Below are 15653 nucleotides of genomic sequence, written 5' to 3'. Positions count from 1 at the left end.
TTTTTTTTACTTTTACCCAAGTATTTTGAGAAATAACCAAGTTTTAGCGATAAAAAATAGTTATTTCTCAAAATACTTGGGTAAAAGTAAAAAAAAAAATTACTTTTCCGATTTCTCTTGTCGAAATAAATCAATAACCCACAAAAGTTTGGCGCAAAACTAACAAATATGAAAAAAAATCAAATAAAAATAAAACTTCCAAATTTAAATTGAGTTCAAGAGAACGAGGAATTGAGTTTACAAGATTATTTCCTTCCTTACAAATATATAACTATGTCATTAGTATACCATTTTGGTCATATTTATGTTGTCCATTGAAGTGTTTAAAAGCTTTCATTCAGATTTTTGTTCAAATTGGATTAGAAATTTGGGTAAGGACATCATGAGATACTGTAGGGAAACTCCAATAGGTTGGCCTTGTAATCACAGCCTAAAACTTAGGATTTTATGTTCTCTTAGGTCTCATATTTGAAATCTTCTTGGTACTATCAACTTTTATGAGGTCAATTTACATGGGGTTTTGCATCAATTTTAATTGAGTTCCTTACTAGTAGACAATGGAATTAGTCTATTAAAATGTGTCTCATGTGTGCAAACTGACCCAACTACCCGATATTTAATACTATAAGAAAAAAAGAAAAGAAGAAGACACACTGCTGAGATGGGACATGTCTTCAACATGCGGGCCTAAATTGAGTTTTTGTTTTTTAGGGGTCAATCTGTATAATTTAAAAGTTGCAGGGTAAAATTTGTGAACATAAGCATGTACTGTACGTTTACTTTTGTCTAGCCCTAAATTAATCAGAACCACCCTAAAATCTTAACCTTCAATCTTGAACAAAGCTCCGGCGACAATCGCCGGCTCTGGCGTCGATCAGAATAGGTACCTCTCTCTCTCTCTCTCTCTCTCTCTCTCTCTCCGTTTGTTGTTTTTTTTCCTGGGTTCGAAATCTTTGTTTTTCTTCGTATGTGTAATTTAGGTGCACTCTTGAGCCAAGTAAATTGAATGTCCTTCTTTCTTAGCGTTTTTAAGGGAGCCTGAAGCATTGGTATTATAGGTTTTGTTCTAGCGCCGGCAGTGATTATGATATAGTTTCCGTTTTGCAATAACACTTTTGTCATTTAGAAATTTGCGCATAATGCTTAATTTTCTTGTTGATGACATTTTTTTGAGTCGAACCCTCAAATTTTTTAATTTTCTTGGTCTTTCGAATTCGACAACCATAAAAATCTTCTCTTTTTAATGTATCTTTTCTTTTTTTAATGAATCTGTTCTCTTCAAAATGAAATGCCAAAATCCTTTTTAAGGGTTTTGACTTAAGAGGTTAGTACCGGTACCGCTGCCTCTGCATACTCTGTGATGTGTGTGGATATCTGTTACACTCTTGGTTAAACTCTTGGTTAAGTGACTAGAAACCCAGTTTGTATTGTGTACATATTCCAAATCAGAAGTCTCCTTTTCACACATTCCAAGATGCTAAGAGATCGTCTTGTTTGTTCTATGATGGCACTTGAATGCTTGTTTCTCATTGTACTGTTGTATTTCACAGAACTGAAAACACATTTCCTGAATAAGAGACAAGTCCCTGACTCGCTATGTGTTCACATTCACTAGTTTTGCACAGATATAGGTCAAATCCTTCATATTTCCAGTAGTTTAGGTGAAGAATTCTATGTCTAGATATGTGTTTCTGCATAGAAGTGTTAGCGAATCCTGCAATACACACGGTTCGATAGCATTTGCCTTTCCCAATTGTATTCTTGGACCACATTTCATGGTTCCATTTCCCTTTCATTTCCCGTGTTCTGTACAACAACAATGTGTTGGACCTATATCTTAGTATTAACATGGTTTTCAATGGGTTTGTGACTTTCTTATGAGGGCACTCTGCCCCGTTTATGCCTTGTCTCAATAAGTTTTGTGAAAGCAATGTTTATGACCCTTGTGGAGCCGTGTATGATGTTATTGTCTCATCCAATGGATTCAATTGTCATAAAATCCTAGCATTCTGTTTTGCTTATTGCCATCCCATGAAGTCCTTAACATACTGCTAGTCTGCTAGTATTGTTCAGAAATACTCCTAAAACAATATTCTAGCATGCTGCTAGATGGAAAAGCCATACATCTCCTACATGTATGAGCTTTATTCGTTAGTTTGTCCTATACTTGGTCATTTATTCAAATGTATGGTGTATATACTAATGTCACCAAGCTGTATAAGAGTTTGATCTTTTGGGCTGGACGATATTTTATAGATCTTTCAACGCAGTTGTTCTACTGGTGATAAAGAGCTTGTATTTTAGTAGTCTATTGCATACCTATGTTAGTTTAACTTTTCAATCAGCTAGCTTAACCCAAACTCGAACACAGAGGAAAAAAAACAAACAACGGGGTTGCCATTTTGCCATAATAAAGTATGCGTCCGTCATGCTTGAAGCTAAATCCTTGGCCAAAATTTTCATTCAGCCCATTACATGTGTTGAATGTTGTATTTTGTCAGTCTAGTTGATTTATTTTGCATTTGTGAGTGTAAATTCCAAACAAGGCTTAGTGATTGGCAATCAGGTAGTTTTGTTTGTTTAGGTACTTCATTGTCTCCTCCTTTCACTAAAATGTGCATGAACAGTGGTCATTGGATATGTTCAATGTGATGATATAGAACACATAAGGGCCTATATAAAACTCGAATATGTAACCTTCCTGCTACTGGCAGTCATAACTCTAGAAAATTATTTTCTTAAGAGGTAATTTTTTGCTCTTTTTTGTTGTTGTAATTCTTACTTGGTGCTCTGGATTTGGAAATAGAGGGCCCATTTAGTCTTTAAATAGAGACCATGCTCAGATGCTCTGTTGTGGTTCTCTCTCCTTTCAGAATTGTTTCCCCTCTTCTCTAACCATTTTATTGTTGATTTAGATGGATCCTGAAGTCTATGAACGCCAACCCAGGCAAGAACGTTTAAGGACTAGATGGACAGCATCCCTTGATAAGATATTTGCAGACTTGGTTGTCGAACAGATCCAACTGGGGAATAGACCAAACAATGTATTTGACAAGAAAACCTGGAACCTCATTCGGGACGAATTCAATAAACAAACAGATCTCAAATTCAATAACAATCAATTGAGGAAGCATCTGGATGTTCTTCGGACTCGTTACTATAGCGTGAAGTCTGCTTTTGATCAAACCGACTTTGTTATGGACGATTCTTGTTGCATTGCGTTTGACCTTTGGGAGGAGGACATTGGGGTAAATTTCCTTTCACCAATTCATCCTCAGATAAATGACATTCATGTCATTTTCTGACAAACTTGAAGTTTGCAGGTGCAACCTAAGCCAGAGACAACCAAGATCAAGGATTGTCCCATCTACGAGCAACTATGCACGATATTTGCAGACACAGGAGCTGACGGAAAATATGCCCAATCAAGTCACTATGAAGAATTCGACAAGTCTATTGGAACAGAAGATCCTGAAAAGTTTATTTCGTGTCCGGATGGTGGGACCCCACAAGCTAAAACTCCATCATCCGCAAAGTTCACAAAAGGAAATGCTCCATCAGTGCAAAAATCAAGCAAGAACGTAGGTGAGAGAAAGAGGAAGCATTCTGAAGAGGCAGGCCCCGCTTCTGGACAAACCAAGAGGGATCAAGAACTGAATGAAGCCATGGCAGGAGCAATGTTAGAGATGGTTGCTGCTTCAAAGTTGCGGGCAGCTGCAATATCCAAGCAAGATGATAGATTTAAGATAACTAATTGCATAGAAGCCTTGGATGAGATTGAAACAATGGAAGGAATCGATAGTCGTCTCTATTTTGCTGCCTTGGACCTGTTTGAGGACCCTAATCTAAGAGAGACATTTATCTCTCTTAAAAGCAACAAGGTTAGGTTGACATGGTTGCAGGGGAAATGTGGCACTGCCGCCGTCTCTTAACTGAAGCTGACAACTTGAGCTTTCTTTATAGTGTAAAGATATCCGTCTAGTACTAAAGTTTTGCTGCTGCTGCTTTTTTGTAAATTTTTCTGAACTTGCTTTGGTAAATTGCTGATCTAGAGGATAGAGTTCACAGCAGCAGATTGCTTTTTATGCAAATTTGTGCATGATCCGACAATTTTTTGGAACTAAGATAGGTTGCCGGTTGTCTGTTACTCGTGCTCAAAGTCTTGTAACTTTGACTGAGAATGTTATTTTGTCTTCCTTTTCTCTTTGCATTTCGAAGTGTACATAATCTAATAGCGCACATGCACTGGAGTTCTTCGTTTTGTCTAAATTGCTGGAGTGGTTTTTTACATGTACCTTTTATGACCGGTTAGCTATGTGATTTATAAGGGTGCAATTTAGCTGACACTTGGTTAATATTTTAAGTTCGATTATTTACTCGATTCAAAGAAAGGATGTATTATTGACTAAAAATTCGATTTTAAACCATAATGCTACTAGAATATAGCGGGCTTCGATAACAACTCTTTGGTGGACACTGGAATATCAGGAAACTAGTCATTCATACGATAACAACTCTTTGGTGGACACTGGAATATCAGGAAACTAGTCATTCATACATAAGCGGAGAAGAATCGATTTCCGACAAGGGAAAACAATACAACAATGAAGTTATGAAGAAGTCAATCGCTGTCGGACAGAAAACAATGCAGTCCTTGACTAGTTTCCTCCTCCAAGTGTATAAAAACCCAGCATTTCTTCTTCCACCGGATGAGTTTCACCTACTATAACAAGACAATGTAAAGGTGCCCCAAAATCTATGGTGAGCAGTTGCTTCATCGATCCAGCAACAACCATCTGATCTTCACTTCCCAATCGGGCAAAACCAACACAAAGAGTGTCTTCTTTGTATGCTGCAAGCCACAAAAACGATTTTCAAGATTCATCTCATAACTCTTGACTTCTGCCAGCACTAAACAACCTAAACAAAACAATATCTTTGAAGAAACTCAAACTAGAATGTCGAGCATTATTTCCTGTCTTTTTTCTTTTCTTTTTTCCCCTGTTCTACTTCAGTTGTCCTCACTGCTCGCACAGTAACAGATTTGATGTGAGGCTTCTATTCTGAGCGAGAACACAGGACACATGAATTTAATGGAATGAAAAGGAGATCGACCAATGTCGGATCATGAACAATAGCCCACCAAAACAAACTATTACTTTACACGATCAGATGTTCATGGCGCAATCTATGACAAAACGTCCTTTAGAATATGATAATCTGAGGATCCTGGGTTTTTTATGTAGTACTAGTATATTGTAGCCATGGAAAATCTTGCATTTTGTGTACTGTCAATATATGAGTATGATAAGTAAATCAAAACTTCCAAAATAACAGCAAAAAAAAATTCCATAAAAAAAACAGCATAATACTTCTTTCGTTTGGTTATGATTTATGGCCCGATTTAATCAATATGCCAAGTTTACTCCATAAAATGATTGAATCACCCCAACTAAAGTATAATTAGAGGAAAATGAAGAAAAGAGATGCTAAATAACATTGAGCAAGGGGACAAAAGGGCAATGTTGGACCTACCAGACTCTCCACACATTTGTTCCACCTCCAGGAGCTGCTCAATTGCAGTTCCTATCGTCATGTACCTCGGTGGCTCATACTCCTTTCTTCCTCTGGAGATGTAACAAGGGCAGATCAATTGTAGAAACTAGTCCAATAAATCGTATGGCAACCATATGACAATGCAAGACAAAATAAAAGGAGGAGCTGGTGATGCAGATTGAAAGAATATCCTAATAGATTTATAGAACGCATACAATCCATCTGAGTTCTGACCTGCATAAAGATTCCAGCGAGGGCTCCTTCACTCGTATATCTGTGTTTTATGACATTGGCAAAGTTATACATAGGCACAAAATATCAAGGGAAAACAGTGCATTCCCAGAAAATCAGCAAAGATCTGAAGAGGAAATCATTCTCTCTTTTCCACAGAGAGAAAAAATATATATATTTAGTGCTCATCGAGTGACAAAATAAAGACATGAAATCTTGTTGTTCAAAACAGCCAAGTTAATGAAGGTATTGGATCCAAATATCAACCACCTTAGACGACCTTAGGAAAACTGAGATACACGGGTATTCATTCTTCCAAACTTCAAACATCTGAAGCTATGGAGCCAGACAAATAAATCACAAAATTAGTATGATAAAAGGAAACTCATACTACTTCCTTACTTCAATAATAAATATTCTCAGATCTGGATATCCAAGTTTTTACTTATACATCAAGTTCATTAACCATTGAGAACTCTAATGATACAATACAAACAGCGAAAAGACAAAGAGGGCATGATGGTAATGACTCACAGAACCACTGATGCAGGCATGATGGTAATGACTCACAGAACCACCGATGGCATCTATGTGAAGGATTTAAGAAAGCCACGATATTTGAATTTATTTATAGCAGCAAGAACCTTCACAAAAATAATGGTTAACATTAAAGTGCCCCATGTCTTCTTTTTGACGGTACAAGGGGGACGTACCACAGTAACATGTAACATCACCATACAAAATAACAACAGTAATTTTACCTAATAAGCATAGAGTGTGCAATCCAAGCGCGCGATTTCTTTGAATCTTCTCATAAAAGCTTCTGGGCCTCCATGTTTCCGTAAAGAATGGTATGGAAACTGTCTCCCCATAGCGGTAGAGTTGTAGACCACAAACTCCAACTGCATTCATAACTGATGCATTATGTACCACCTTGACATCCACCCCTAGTTTCTTCGCTCGAACAACAAGATCAGTGTGTGTTGTAGCTCTATGTTTAACATCAGCATCCAACATGCAAGGGAGAAATGGAAGTTAGTGAAGTCAATAACAAACCACCCGTGGAGGAAAATAGGGAAGAACGTGTAGAATTTCAAGTTCTCGGACAATATTTCCCTTTCCTTTCTTTGTCCCTTCCACAATTATTTGTCATGCATGAGTACCAATGTAACGATAAACACCCCATCCTTTGGAGGTAATCTTCCAAACATCTCATCACTTAATTTCTTTAGGTAATCTTTTTCGGATCGAGAATCGGATTCAGGAATCGAAACGATTCAGTCAAAAATTTCATAACTTAAAGAATAGAAGTTCATGCATTGTAAATGTCCAGTCCAAAAAAAAATTTTTGATTTTGCATAAATCGTGAATGGTATGAATCTGACAAATATCGTCGTGACAAACAAAATTTGGAAAACTACCAAAAAGATAAATTTTCCATCCAAACGCGTCATGAATCAAGAGGAATGCATCCACAATAGTAACATGTGGGCAAATATCACTTACACACTCAAAATTACAAAAAACAACACAAGCCTAGTTCAATACCCAAAAGGATCACCAACAACAAGAAAAGCAACATCAGACTCTTGGGCTTCTGCCAGTATAGCATCTGCCTTTTCCTCCACAGTTTCTCTATCTGCCAGCGTTACCGGCTTCCCATACAGTTTTTCCTGCACACCAAGTAGACCACATACCATGAATTGATCAAAAACCAACACCCATTTGTTTTCTTTGATTTCCTCCTAAAAATTGCTCAGCAGAAAAAAAAAAAAAGAGGGGATGGAATGTGGGTACGAACCAGAGTGGAGAGGCCATCAGAGGAGAGACCAAAAGAGAGGAGAGAAGTGTAGGACTCTATGTACACTTTACTGCAGTTCTTCACTGCTTCAAGACCTCTCAAGGTGATGTCTTTCTCGTTTCCCAGCCCCAGACCAATTATGTACAACATCCCCACCCTCTTTCTGAATACCCAACAAAAACCCTGAATTCTCTCTCTCTCTGGAAACCCAATAAAAACCTAATTCTCTCTCTCTCTCCTTTTAAGTTGATTCTTCCTCCTACGGACGAAGATGAACAAAGCCCTAGCTTTCTCTGTTTGGGTTGGCAAGGGACGAACGTTAAAACCCTGCAGGGAAAGGAATTGCATAGTTCAAATTTAATGAATTATATAACTAAGAAAGAATGATTGATCAACAAGCGTCGATATGTCCGAGTGGTTAAGGAGACAGACTTGAAATCTGTTGGGCTTCGCCCGCGCAGGTTCGAACCCTGCTGTCGACGATTTGTTCTTTTTGGTGGCAAATTTTCACCTTAGTAAGAAAAGGAAAGAAAATATCGAAACCCTTGGGGCTAAATTTTTTGAGAAATTAAATAAAAATCCTTCTATCTTTGGGTGCTATAAATTTGTAAATGGAGACAATGAGAATAATAATATTATTATTACTCTATTTCCCATGCAAGGCCGGCCCAAGAGGCCTGGGCCTTAAGCATCCCACATATTCTAATTTTCAGGGCACTCTAATATTTGGGAAAATGACGGCTAAGAACGTGATTTGATAATTAATACCCGCAGGACATTTTCAGCATTAACAAATGTTCTTAGTTTGTCCTTGGCGGATATTAATTATCAAAACACATCCTGAGCCGTCATTTTTCCCTAATATTTTCATTATTTGGGTTTGAGTAGAACTCTTTTTAAGTCCAATATAATGAAAAAAATGCCCAATTAGAGGTAATGAGTTAGCTCAACCTACCATCCCATAAGTCCAAGTGCCCAACCCACTAAATTCTCAAAATCATTTCCCCCAAACCACCAAATAACACCTCCGCAAAATTGTTTCCCTCCAAACTCACCTCAAAATCTTGACGATCTCGTATTTTGTGTTCGTATGTAATGATTAGTAGAACTTTATATTGGTTTGACTTTCTCATATTGTGATTTGTTGCTGTAAAAATTGTTAAGTATTGTAACTCTTTAAGGACACACTTTTTTTTTAATTGGCCTTGGACGCTAAAAATTCTTGGGCCGGCCCTATTCCCATGTTGTTCCACCATGTGTCTGTGTTTCCCAGGCAGAAGCACAGACACAAGGTAGAAGCTTTTTCCTATTCTAGTATCATACTAGTCATCTGCAGTATTTCCACTTTCCCCTTTAAATAATCCGATTCACACTGCGAAATAAAAATACTCTGTTTCCCATGTTCTTCTACCCTGTGTCTGTGCTTCTGCCCCCTCACGTTTATTATAAGAAAAAAGGGTGGATGTGATCATAGGGACTCTAGACCCGTGGCCGGCCCCAGAAAAAACCAAAGAGCCATGGCAACTATCATCCCACCAAGAACTAGTGGACCACAACCGAGCTTTAAAGAAGGACCAAGTTTGAGAGGGTGTCATTAGCATAACTAGAACCCATGACCTCCTGGCCACCGAAACCCTGTGGGAGTGAGCCATGGGCCACTAGCCTACCACCCTGGGTGGTACAAAGAGAAGTATTGTCACATTTGTTTTTTCCATTTTTGGGATAAATTTTGGTGAGAAATTACGAGAGAAGAAAATTATTGGTGGTTTTTGTGTGTGTGTGTGTTTAGAGAGACCACCTGCCGAAACAACTAAAGATAAAGAAATCCCTTACACTAGACTATATCACATTCTTTGATTTTTTTTGCATCCAAGATGTTGGAACTCATAGTTACCTCTTCTTCTCTTGTCCCTTCTCTTCTCAGGTCCGGCAGAACAATATTCACAGACCCTGTCTCTCATTGGTGGATGAGTTGTTCGAGTGGTTGAGGAGCCATAGATATGGCTCTAATTTGAAGCATCTGCTTTCTAAGCTATCGTGTGTTGCTGCTATCTACCTCCTATGGAAGGAAAGGAATGGTCGCGTGTTTCAGAATAAGTGCTCGTTTGGATTGAGCGATTTCGGGAGAAAAGAACGGGAAGGAGGGAGAACTCAATCTCTCCTCCGTTTGGATGAACCACAAGGCAAGAGAGGGTGAGGAAGGGCGGGAGACGAGAGCCCCCTCAAAGACTGTTTTTGTTTCTCGCCACTTTTGGCACGATTCCATGAGAAAGGAGAAGAGAGGCTAGCGGGGAGCGTGGGTGAAAGTAGATCTCACTTGCTCAACTTCCAGTAGCACGTGCAAGCTACAACAGCGTCTTTTCGTTGTTAGACTAGTGGCTTTCGAGTCGCCGGAGAAGAGAGAGGAGAGTTCCAGGTCGCCGGAGAGGAGGCCAGTCGCCGGAGATGGAAGTGAGAGTTTGATTTCTCACGTGTATTTGGATGGGTTGGTGAGAAACCACAACCCTTTCTTTTCTTCTCTCACTAATAAGGGAGACCACTCCCCTTTCTTTCCTTTTCTCACCAGGGCAGCCAAAGGGGCTGTAAAAGTTCCGATGTTCAACAAGTCATTCATGGGATCCTTGCTGATATTCGAGCCTACGTTAGCTCTTGGAGGAAGTTGAGAAAATCTGATGACAACAGGTTGATTTCTATGGATTGGAACATCTCTTTAAAGGGTCTTTGAGGTGTGCTAGTTTTTCTGTATCCTTCTTGTTTGTGTCCCTGTTTTGGTGGTTCCTTTTCCTGTAGTTGGCTATAGGTCTGCTTTTGTTTTGCCTGGGGCATGCCCCTTGGATTTTGTATTGAATCCTTGTTTCACTAAAATCTCAACTTACCAAAAGAAAAAATTATAAGCGAGAAAAAACCACGAAATTCTCTTCTATTTTACCACCTTGTTTGCCAAATGGACTTGGACAAAGCAAATACAAGACACAGAAAGAGAGCAAAAAGCAATCCGCGTTAACATCTTTCTATGGACAAAATAGCGAGAAGCTTGCTATTTGCATGGCCTCCAAGATTCATTAGGAGGGAAGAAATCAGAAGCTATGACTATTCTAGGCTAAAAAATCATCTCCCAGATCGATTGCAGTTTTTTTTTTTTCACGTGATCCATTGCATTGTCTCTCAGATAACAATCGCTCTTAGAATATTGTAGCTTACAGATCAACAAAATATTGTAGGTTACAGAAAGGGCTTGTATTACTTGTTAGCAGAATCATACATCAGATGAAGGCATGAAAAACAATTCATCATCAGAAAAGGGAAAGCAAAGAAAAATATAAGTTACAGGAGTGTTTCCAAGAAGTTGTGTTGGATCTTTGGTGCACACAGAACAAATGAATTGAATTAACCGTTACAGCAATCCAGGATCTCTCACTGAAGCTTCTTCAAAAACTTAGTCATCATCTTTGAATTCTCTGTTCAACATAAACTCATGCTTGCATCAACAACAGAAATCATAGATTGATTAAGAAAAAGGAAACATTTCTTGGCAATTTGGCATCATCCAGCGGAAACATAGTACAAAAGCGTGAAACTCATGTTCTGTGATTTTGCCATATCATAGTAGCAGACCGTGCAAAAGAAACTGTCACGCTCTGTGTATATTTTGTTTTGCAGCAATACCCACCGGTATTCACATTTTAATATCAAAGTTTTCAGTTAGTTGTGGGAGCTTAAATCCAAATAAATGTGGCATAGAGAGTAAATCATATGTGCTTGATGAATTCCAAGTCTAAAAGTCTCATACCTACGATCAAGGTATCGAGGTTGAATACCACTGCCTTGACATGTGGTGCACGTCAAAGAACCAGCACCGTCACAATTTATGCATCGTGAGACTTCTCTTTCATCCCCTCCAAGCTCCACCGTCACACTGCCACTTCCCAGGCAAAATCTGCACTTCTCTGGGAGGCAAGTTTTCAAGAACCAAAGTTATGCCACCTTCCACAGAGACAAATCGATAACACTAAGCAAATGACACCCTAACTTTGAAGGGGGGTCTCATGTGGGCACTAAAATACAGCAGAAGGCAGATAGACTCAAGACATTTACAGGGGTTCAAACTCCTGCATGGAAGCCACATTTATCTCAACAACGTTGTCGAAATGCATGAATTATCTAACTAAATACCTGCAGTGCGGGGAAGGTTGCCTTCCTATTACATCTCCCAAACCCTGTTGTAAGTGAGCTTGGGCATACGGCCCTAGTTTAGACACCCCTAGAATAAAGTACCTCCCACTATACTGTCATTGAATTCCAGAAATTTCCACTTTCTATAAGTGAGGAACGACTAGAAATGCTCAACTCTAATGAGATCGAGCAACTGACGTGATTAAATCATAGGTGTGATGAGAGTTAAACATTTTAGTAACAAGACATAGGCGTGATAGAGAGTTGAGAGTCCAATGACAAAACTACAAGAGGGAAAATTTAAATGTTACAGCGCTCTTAATTCCCAATGCAAGAAAACGCAAAAATTTAAGGTAGTGCTGAAACATGACAAAGATGCCAACCAAATGGCGTTCAGTTTTTGATAACTCGTATCTAGCCAGTGGACCGTTTTATCCTGGACCAATCTCACAGTCCACTAGGTGGGCCAATTAATCACAGTCAGGCAAAGCCCCGTGGGGACTGACCCAACAAAGGACGGCCTTAAGTCTATTGAAACGCTCTGCCTTTAATCAATAAGTCGTTCCAATTCGATTGCAAAAAAAACCAAACCCAAGTCTACTAAATGATGTTGATACATTCAATATATAAAGCAAATGCACAAGAGATGAAGAGTAGTCACATACGAGCGCCGGAGCCATCGCACGGGAAGCATGGCTGAGTGTTATCTCGCTTTGCCTGCACCATGTTTGATTTGGGTTCAGCTAGAAATAAATCAAACACTCTGAAAATACCTACATTTAAATATGCATATATGCTTGTGCAGATCTTAGTCACATAATCTTTCAGTATGACTCTGCACCCGCGCTCTCATCCTCACTCTCGCGAATTTCAGTAGTTTGTGATGGCTTTGAAAGACAGTTTTGCCCTTATGCTCCCGCTCAACCACGCGCATTATGTGACTTAGGTTGGGATAACTCCGCCGCACATTCAAACTCAATGAAAATCGAAAAAATGAAAAGGGTATGAACGAAATGATGGGAAAAACACTTACAGCACTGTCAATCTGGGATTCATAGAAAAACGGAATTCCAATCCCTATAGCAATGCTCGCAACCCCAACTGACACCGCTACTATCTGCCAAATTTTGTTGTTCCCCATTAGCAAATAAATCATTTTGAAAAAGAAAAGCCCATAAACGAGGAGGGTATAGAGAGATAACCGTGTTTTGATCAAGATCAAGAGCTTTGATCCGTGGAAAAGTTGGTCGTGTCTTGTGGGTGGGGAGAGAGAAAGAAGAGAGCTTTAGAGGGCAAGAGAGGAACGGAGAGTGAATGTGAGGAAGTGAATGGGAAATTAACATTGCTTCGTTTTCCTTCTTACTTCTGTGTGATTATGGGTTCGATTCTTCGATGGGTTATGGCAATTGAGGTGTCTGGATTCTGAGAGTGGAGAGGAAATGAACACCATCGTGGATTCAGGAAAGCTAGGAGTGGTGGGATTTTGGATTATGTGGGGTTAGAATCCATTTCAACCACTCGAATTTGGTTGTTTGGTGTCACCCCGTTTGGACTTTGGAACCCCCCGGAAACAATGTTTTTTTTTTTTTTCACAAACAAAATTATCCAAAAATAAAGTATACGTAAAATAACCAAACAAAATACAAAGAAGAGTGTGAAATCAAACATCGAAGCAGCTTGAACATCGATTCATTAGGGGCTTGACTAATGTAGTTATCAAGGCAAGCTTGAGCTCGACTTCGAGTTTCAGACTCATGGAGCAAACGAGTCAAGCTCTAACACTCTAAAATTCAGTTCATTTATAAAGACTCGTTTAGTAAATGATCAACCGGGCTCAACTCGTTAAGGGAGCTTAGGCCCGAGTTTTTAGACTTATTTCATAAACGAGCTTAGCTCGAGCGCTACAAAGCTCGGCTCGACTTGTTTGCATCCGTAATTTCTGCACTTGAAGATAGAAAACATAAATCATGTCCCACTTGGAACAGATATCATGAAAATACTCCTACCTTTTTTTCTTAATATAGGTTATGCATCCCAAGTGATATGATACCGGTCCGGTTTCGACCGGTTTGAGTGTATTTTTCGGTCGAAACCGGTTATTCGGTTTGAAATTTTTAGAAACCGGAACCAGTTGAGATAAACCGGTCCGGTTTCCGTCCGGTTTATCCGGTTTTCATTCATGGGCCATATTTTGAGCCCAACACATCAAAAAATTTACAATTCAACCCATAAAATATCAACCAAAAATCTATAATTCAACCGTTTTTTTTGGACCCAACAAAAAAAGATCAATTTTGAGCCCAATACATAAAAAAAAAACCCATAAAAACATAATTAAGCCCATAAAAACAATTTTTATATAATAAATATATTTATTAGACCAATATACACCACAAAAATATCAACCAAAAATCCATAATTCAACCCCTCCCCTATGTTTATATATATATATATATATACATAATATAACTGGTCCAGTTTCAACCGGTTTTAAAACCCATAAACCGGATCGAAATTATTTTTTCGGTTTATAAAATTTTATAAACCGGAACCGGATCGAAATTATTCAATCGGTTTAAAAAATTCAGTCCAGTCCGATTTTTCCAGTTTTGATCGAATTCCGATTTCGAGTAACAGCCCTAATCCCAAGCCTGGAAAGGCATTTAGGCTCCGTTCTAGAAACCTTCTTAAAAAATAAGTACTTATTTTGGAACTTCTCAAAGAAAAATAAATAAGAAGGGTTGTTCCAGAAAACTCAAATAAGCAGCTTATTTCACATTTTCAAATTCAACAATAACGTAAATGAAAAATAATTTTTCAATTTTTTTTAGACCGTATTAAAAATCTCAATGGGATCTATCAAATAAGATCCATATTGATAGGAAAATTATATGCCTAAACACATGATTTTTGAACTTAAAATTGCCTTAACCAAAAAATAAGTACTTACTTCTTATTTTGTGAAACAAGCCTTATTATTGAACAAAAAATAAGAACTTATTCAAGTTCTGGAAACGGGGCCTTATTTTGCTAGGATTTTCTCTCTCTTTTATCATCTACTCATCCACTGTACTAAAGCCGGACGACCAAATTAGGAAAAACTTAAGAGTTTGCGGTGAATCAAAGTAAAAATCACCTAACTAGAATAAAGAAATCACTTTTTTAACTACTCCACTAGGTATGCTACTCGGGATTGTTGTGGTCCCGTGGATGCCCATAGGGGGCTGTTTGTTGAGAGGATATGGAGGATGAACTTTTGTGAGCCCACAAAACCCTTTGTCTGGTATGCCAAAAAAGACAAAAATACCCCTTCATTATTTTATACTATATGCGAGGACGGAGGAGATGAAAACCCCATTTTTATTCAAACCAATGAGGGAACACGTATGCTTGATCCCCTGGCACCAGACAATCACCCACTCTCGACCAATCCGGCCGCGTTTGAACCACCGGTAACTGACACCCTTGATGAAAAACCCCTCCTACTATATCAATTCACACAATCAAACAAGACATTAGCGCGCGATTTGCCAAACTTGAATGATGAGAGAAAAGAGAAGTCAATTGTGGTCGTTAAGCATGGTATTGTGGAATGGAGGGGGCCGGTTGAGAGTGAGAGTGACAAGCTACCATAAAGTGCCGTCATCTCATTATCAGATGGCACATGACAACGGTAAAAATTGAGAAATGAGAACATGACAAATTGAACTGTGGCATTGGACTTTTTGTAACTCTAGATCTAGAAATCGGATCCAAGGCTTGGAAACTGGAAATTAGAGCCCACTCCCCGAATCCCGCATGCTTCCTCTCTTTAATGGTTTATATGGTAGATAGAGATGGCAATCGGACCCGCCTCGAACGGGGCTGGTTTTTCATTGCCTTTTCGGGGATT

The 15653-nt window shown here is 38.8% G+C and overlaps 3 protein-coding genes, 1 long non-coding RNA gene and 1 other non-coding gene across 6 annotated transcripts; 3 read left to right on the top strand and 2 right to left on the bottom strand.

Moving 5' to 3' along the window:
- The first annotated feature begins 727 nt into the window (after nucleotides 1–727).
- On the top strand, nucleotides 728–4261 carry LOC131330239 (L10-interacting MYB domain-containing protein-like). The gene is made up of 3 exons (XM_058363747.1): nucleotides 728–883; nucleotides 2916–3248; nucleotides 3324–4261. Exons 2-3 carry the CDS (start codon nucleotides 2916–2918, stop codon nucleotides 3930–3932), a joined length of 942 nt encoding a protein of 313 aa, XP_058219730.1. The 5' UTR covers nucleotides 728–883; the 3' UTR covers nucleotides 3933–4261.
- Nucleotides 4262–4477: 216 nt separating this feature from the next.
- Nucleotides 4478–7922, bottom strand: LOC131330238 (probable diphthine methyl ester synthase). The gene is made up of 6 exons (XM_058363746.1): nucleotides 7589–7922; nucleotides 7336–7460; nucleotides 6549–6778; nucleotides 5791–5830; nucleotides 5536–5627; nucleotides 4478–4852 (listed from the first exon to the last, which is right to left on the bottom strand). The coding sequence occupies exons 1-6, from the start codon at nucleotides 7736–7738 to the stop codon at nucleotides 4659–4661; spliced, it is 831 nt and encodes a 276-aa protein (XP_058219729.1). The 5' UTR covers nucleotides 7739–7922; the 3' UTR covers nucleotides 4478–4658.
- Nucleotides 7923–7988: 66 nt separating this feature from the next.
- Nucleotides 7989–8070, top strand: TRNAS-UGA (transfer RNA serine (anticodon UGA)). The gene has a single exon. It is a non-coding gene; the product is annotated as a tRNA-Ser (tRNA).
- A 2727-nt stretch (nucleotides 8071–10797) lies between these two features.
- Nucleotides 10798–13282, bottom strand: LOC131330236 (protein SPA, chloroplastic). 2 transcript variants are annotated; one of them, XM_058363745.1, is made up of 5 exons: nucleotides 12964–13282; nucleotides 12795–12878; nucleotides 12427–12478; nucleotides 11379–11535; nucleotides 10798–11046 (listed from the first exon to the last, which is right to left on the bottom strand). In XM_058363745.1, the coding sequence occupies exons 1-5, from the start codon at nucleotides 13102–13104 to the stop codon at nucleotides 11025–11027; spliced, it is 456 nt and encodes a 151-aa protein (XP_058219728.1). In that variant the 5' UTR covers nucleotides 13105–13282; the 3' UTR covers nucleotides 10798–11024. The 2 variants fall into 2 exon arrangements, with proteins under 2 accessions (XP_058219728.1, XP_058219727.1); XM_058363744.1 differs by having other exon boundaries at nucleotides 10798–11535; nucleotides 12964–13272.
- Nucleotides 11877–12091, top strand: LOC131330237 (uncharacterized). Its single transcript, XR_009201030.1, has 2 exons — nucleotides 11877–11974; nucleotides 12013–12091. It is a non-coding gene; the product is annotated as an uncharacterized LOC131330237 (long non-coding RNA).
- Nucleotides 13283–15653: the final 2371 nt, after the last annotated feature.

Source organism: Rhododendron vialii, chromosome 6a, assembly GCF_030253575.1.
Source record: "Rhododendron vialii isolate Sample 1 chromosome 6a, ASM3025357v1".
NCBI classification, from domain to species: Eukaryota; Viridiplantae; Streptophyta; class Magnoliopsida; order Ericales; family Ericaceae; genus Rhododendron; species Rhododendron vialii.
This window is presented reverse-complemented; position numbering and strand designations above follow the sequence as displayed.